This window comes from Erpetoichthys calabaricus, chromosome 2 (genome assembly GCF_900747795.2).
Source record: "Erpetoichthys calabaricus chromosome 2, fErpCal1.3, whole genome shotgun sequence".
In the NCBI taxonomy this organism is placed as follows: Eukaryota; Metazoa; Chordata; class Cladistia; order Polypteriformes; family Polypteridae; genus Erpetoichthys; species Erpetoichthys calabaricus.
The window spans coordinates 167,556,436-167,562,435 of NC_041395.2; the positions used below are offsets into that span (position 1 = coordinate 167,556,436).

A 6,000-nucleotide genomic window follows, 5' to 3' on the forward strand; every position below is an offset into this window, starting at 1 on the left:
CAGTACTGCGCATGCCCACCTTTGAATTACCCTCCGATTTAAAGTTTAACCTTTGCTGTTAACTTCGCAGTATTTTCATCATCTTTAGTGCATTAGTGTGGTTGTAAGTATTAAACAGTATAAAGGGTTAGAACTCTCCATGAACTTTATGTTGTTTAACTAAACTAGAGCACATTAAGGTGTAATTTGGGTTATCCTTGATGCAATTTTATGCAGAGCTATTTTCTGAGTACATAACGTTTTTCAAAATTTTGTACAATTCTGTTGACAAATTGTGGAGTCAGAAAACAATTTACAGACTCTGGAGCGAATCTAACATTGAATTGGTCTTCTACATCTCTGACAACTTGATCGAGTAGCATAAGGATGGCAGGTTGACATATCAAAACCGGTTAAAGACCTACCAATGACAGGAGACTAACTGACAATATACTGTCCCTGATTAACACAGCTCATAATAGATCGACATACTGAAATCACAGCAATAATGGCGCTTACCTGCATTCCCTGAGAAAGCGCACGCCTAATGAACTGTTATCTCTGAAAGTCGACTGTCTCCAGCACATAACACAGTTACGCCACGCCATGTTGAACTGAGCTGTGTGATACTGCATGACCCCGGCCTCCCAGGTCAACTACTTCCGGATGCACAAATTCAGCTTAAACTTCCGGTTATTCCGCGATCCGATCTGTGGGATCTTCGCCCAGCTTCGTACTGTCATTTAAGTTGGTTCTTTTGCGTAGACTTTACGGAAGAAAATACATTTTAAAGTCATGAGAATATGAAAGATTTTCTGTCTCACCATCCAGAAATACTTTTATTTTAAGGATTTAACTGATACAGTTCAATAAAACCAGTATTCTTTCGATAAAGAAAAATATCACTAGAGGTCAGTCTTAAACTGTAAAATGTGTGGAAGAGAAGTACTCTGTAAAATCCTTAATTTTACATTTTTTTTTCACGTGGTTTGCTCTTACCAGCAGGTGGCTCTAGCATACTGACTGTCAGCTTTATGGTTAAAGTATTGTTTTCTGTTTTCTGTTTCAGTCTTACATTTTTCTAATGTCGAGTTGGTAACATTGCCCATGATAGTATAACCATCGCAATACAATCTTAGAAAGAGCCAGTTTTCATTTTCCTTTTGCATTCTTTATCCTTAGTACTTTATTTATCCCTACCTGACCTTGAAACTCTGAGCTATTAGTATTATACATCCATCCATCCATTTTCCAACCCGCTGATCGTCATTAATTAATTAATTGAGCTGCTAAGATAAAACGAAAAATATTAACACACAAGCAGTTCAATATCAATTAATTGTAACGAACCCATGTATACATAGTACACCACTAATGAACAAATTATCAGCATATCAACTTTTACATCTTACATCATATATATAGCCTCATCAGTAATGTAAATGTAAGTTCTTCTACAGTCCTGTAAAAGGCTTTGTAATCACGTTTAAATAATTTGAAATTATAGATGTGACAGAATTGCTTAAGGTAGATCTCACCTACACATACAGGTTCTTTCAAAAGTTGACAGAAAACTAAGATCCATATTACTAACCGAGAATGGTAAACCGGAAGGCACAGACACAGGTCTCGGTAAACCGGAAGGCACAGACGCAGGTACACGGCGATGGACCCCAGAGGCATAGTGCGCAGGCGCCTACAGCGCGCATCTCATAAACTGCAAGCGAAGTCTGATCCACCGCGAACGAAGGAGTTACAGCTCAAAAACGAAAGAGCTCAACTAACGTAAATAGGACATGAAGCAACAACGCGCCCATAGCTAACGACTAACGACACAGCCACACAGAAAAGAGGATTCTGCACTGCACCCCAGAGTCAAACGTAAGACACTACGGAGTCCGCAAAGGTCCACAAAGATAGTACGGAAGGCGCGAGAAAGTACGAAAGGCGCAGGCGCCTACAATGCGCTTCTGAACTAAACGTCCACACTACACAGCATGGTCCGGGTAATAAGAATAAACGAACTCTCCGTATTAAACGTACGGCATCCTCACACGTCCAAACCATATAGCATATGTGAATCACATTACAGTGATGCATTATTAACAGTACAACCACAGACAACGCTCCATATTAACAGTAAGTGCTATTATCCATATTACTAACGGTAGACAACGGATAACTAATGGAGTCACAGACATGGCTCCAGCTCCAAAACAAAACTTTTCAACTAACGAACATACAGAAACGAGCCCGCCTGAATACAATTATTGAACACAGGCGCCTACAACGCGCCTCTCAAATAGCAGAGGCAATAGATAAATGGCAAAGAAAGGAACGACAAACAGCTGCTAAACAATTCCGCCAATTAGCTGACAACGCATTCTGTAATGCGTCCACTATTAATGAACATTCATTAGGATTAATGAATATCATTTGCTGTCATTGTCATTCACTTAACTTCCCTGAGGAAATAACTGGCAATACAACTAATGAGTTTACACGTTGTTGTCAAAGGGGTCAGGTTAGACTGCCTCCTTTAGATGAATATCCTGAATATCTACGGATGTTTCTAACTAACAATGTACCCGAAAGTAAAAACTTTATGGACTGCATTAGATCCTACAATAGTTCATTTGCTTTTGCATCTACTGGGGTAAATATCAGGCCACCAGCTGGCAATGGCCCATACTGCTTTCGCGTATGTGGACAAATATTACATCGGATTGGAACAGTGCACCCTGGGCCAAATCACGAATGCAAATAAGCACAGATCTACGTGTTAGATCCAGAGGACGCAATCTATCAACGAATGAACCAATATATCTCATACATTCATCAATGTATTTCGGGTCACCCAACACCGGAGGTTGGCGAGCGAAGCGAGCAGGGGGCGGAGCCCCCTTGTACCTAGTTAAAACACGTGCAGGAGAGCAGACACGCAATTGCCAATTTGTAATTTGAAAACAGGTCTGTGCTGCTGTGAAGACGACAGTGATAACCATTGTTCCAGGTTGTTGCCATTTACTGCAGATTTTTGTAATAGAGTATATGAGGGAAAAAATATACCTGACAGTTATTGAATCTATAATACTAACGCTGGATTAAGTCCCACACAGGCCCATTGGTGTTGAAACTCAAAAGGCCTTACCTCACCTTACTACCTCCACAGGTGATCCCAACCAGGAACACACATATACTCATAAATTTCATAAATTATAAGCACTGTATATATATATATATATATATATATATATATATATATATATATATATATATATATATATATATATATATATATATATACTGCGGTGGGTTGGCACCCTGCCCAGGATTGGTTCCCTGCCTTGCGCCCTGTGTTGGCTGGGATTGGCTCCAGCAGACCCCCGTGACCCTGTGTTCGGATTCAGCGGGTTGGAAAATGGATGGATGGATGGATGGATATATATATATATTTTTTTTTTTTTTTTTGAAAAATATTAGGTATAGTTTTTAACAAAACAGTGTCTTTGCTTCAGCTTCTATTTTGCTGCACCACTGGGCTCTTGTTTTGAATGACCATTTCATAACACATGCCCCACCCATATCAACCATCCATGATTCATGTTTTTCTTTTATAAGCTTTTTATTTAGGTTTAATTGGATGGGTTTATAATTGTGAGAATTGAAGTGGCGTAGGGGTGTGTGTTTGTGTTGGATAGCAGATTGCTATGATGCTGCGTTCCTTTTGAAGTGGGAAGTCGGAATTTCCGAGTTCCTAGTCAAAATTTTCAACTGGAGCGCCCCCTTAAGTTGGATTTTCAACTCAGAAACTCTGAGCTGGCCTATAAAGTCTGTGCTTGTCTGACTTCATATCATGACGTCAATTGAAAATTTCCAACTTATACTGCGAACTTTAGTGAAAGCTGTGGTATTATACTGTTTATTAGTGCATTGGCCTATTTGTGTTTCATTAAAGCAGTTGAACAGACATTACTGTCCAGTTTCTATCTGTGGAGATTTTGCTATGGTGTTTGGGTACGCAAAATGCAGCATAATAATATGCTGTTTTCAACTATTGTTTATTGCACTGGAGCAAGGTTTTCCTGGACATATCCGTATTGGTTTTCCAAGTGGTTTACTGGAACAAGGTCAACTTAGGTGTAACGTCATTCCAAGCTCTGACATCTGACTTCCAAGGTAGATTTAACGTAGCATAAGTGCTTGTACTGTTTGTGTACTGGACTTTTCCAGTTATTAGGCACTTTTTCTCTCACATATGAAAGCAAAGCCTCAGGGTATGCATCCAACTCACTTCAAAGGCAGATCTGGCTATGTTCAATACTGTTCAAAGGTTCTAGGCCACTCATGAAAATTGTTTTTAAAACTGTTTAGTGGAATAGAAAGTGTTATTTAATAATGAAAACATGATATAAAATTAGAATAAACACAAACTTTGGTAAAATATAAAAAAAAACAAAGGTGTCTTGTGTTTTCAAACCAAGTCAGATTTTTTGTGGCCTCCCAGAGAATATAACATGGAAACAATTCACTTTGGTACTCTGCTGTACATTGTTTTCTAGGTATATCTGTGGTAAATTCTTCCAAGCTTCTACATTGAAAAAAGTAATTCACCGGACCTAATCTTCTCATCTCTTCTTATTACAGCAAGAGATTACTGAAAACTATGAGTTGTTGGATATTCTTTATAGAATTTTAACACCTTTTATCCGTTTAATTGAATTAAGTTGTCCTAATTTAAACCAAATATGTTGATCTAATGTACAGCTTTCTTAGTGCATTAGCTGATCATAAAAGGATTTGACATAACTCTTATGGCTTTGGCTGCTTTTGTCTGTCCAAGTAATCCCATATAGCTTCATTTTTTGAGGTCATGGCTCCAAAGTGACCAGTCCAGTACTGTAAGTGTTCCATCTGCACACATCCACTCCACGCCAGTCTTAATCGTGTTTGTAGTGTGTTTGGAATTGTTTTAGTGCTTAAAGGTGGAATTTTTGCCAATATATATATTTCCCAAAGGTACTGCCTAATACATTAAAATATATTCATGGTTTTCATTATTCCATTGAATTTTACCAGATTCCACTGTTCACTAAATTGCACCCCCATACCATGACAGAGCAACCATACGCTTCACAGAAAGCTGCTGACAGGCATGAATATACTTCTTGCCAACTCTTTTTTAAATTGTTTTATTTTTACCATTCCTTCAAACTATAAATTTCACGTTTAGAATTATCACACCAAAAGACTTCCTGCTGCTGGTTGTTGTTTTATACTTTATGGTTTTTCACATATTTTGGTCTCTTCTACGTGTGTAATCAGTTGTTCCTTAAAGATATGTCTTAATCCAGAAAATTAGACTGTGACTTCAATCATACACTTTCAATTGTCAATTGAAAAATAATTATATCCATGATAGTGCAGTTTCAGTTAAAATGTGGCTAGCAGTACTGTTTGGTTTGTACGTAAAGTAGATTTTTTATTTCAGGGTGAGACAGTATAATTTTAATGAAAACTACCAGGAGATAAACATAGCCAGAACTAGCCAAGGTCAAAGCCAGAAATCAAACCGACCAGAATGTTAAAACTGAAATTTCAAACCTGAACTTGAAGACCAAAAACAGAAGCTAGAAACTAAACACCTGGAAGACAATATGTACAGGTGTCTTACACAGGCATTTAGGTTTTTATTCTTGAGTTTCACATGCTGAGGGAGTGTACATTGTGATCTTATATCTATAGCCCAATGATGTCACTGTTGCTCACTATTGGGTTTTCTTAGCAATGTGGCAACAACTGCTCCACAAAATGGTAGTCCCTGCTGCAAACAAAATGACATTGCAGAAAAGATGTCAAAATAAATCAACTTTTTAAAATCACCCAAAAACTGGAAATGAATGTTATTTTTGGAATCTTTAATCATAAAAATCCATAAATACATGTATACGTTGTCTATATCATTTCAAAGGAACCCAAATAATTAAATGAAAACCACAGATCTTAACAGTAGAGAGTATT

General features: G+C 37.8%; 1 protein-coding gene across 2 annotated transcripts in view; it reads right to left on the bottom strand.

The window, feature by feature from the left end:
• Positions 1 to 644, bottom strand: part of LOC114669508 (presenilins-associated rhomboid-like protein, mitochondrial) — a 1,019,231-nt gene extending 1,018,587 nt beyond the window's left edge. For both annotated transcript variants that reach the window (XR_007934129.1, XM_051922896.1), the window contains exon 1: positions 499 to 644. Coding sequence is in view for 1 of the 2 variants with exons in the window: in XM_051922896.1 (XP_051778856.1) it covers positions 499 to 614 (116 nt within the window). In the remaining variant the exon portion in view is untranslated. The remainder of the gene's footprint in view (positions 1 to 498) is intronic.
• Between the last annotated feature and the right edge of the window lie 5,356 nt (positions 645 to 6,000).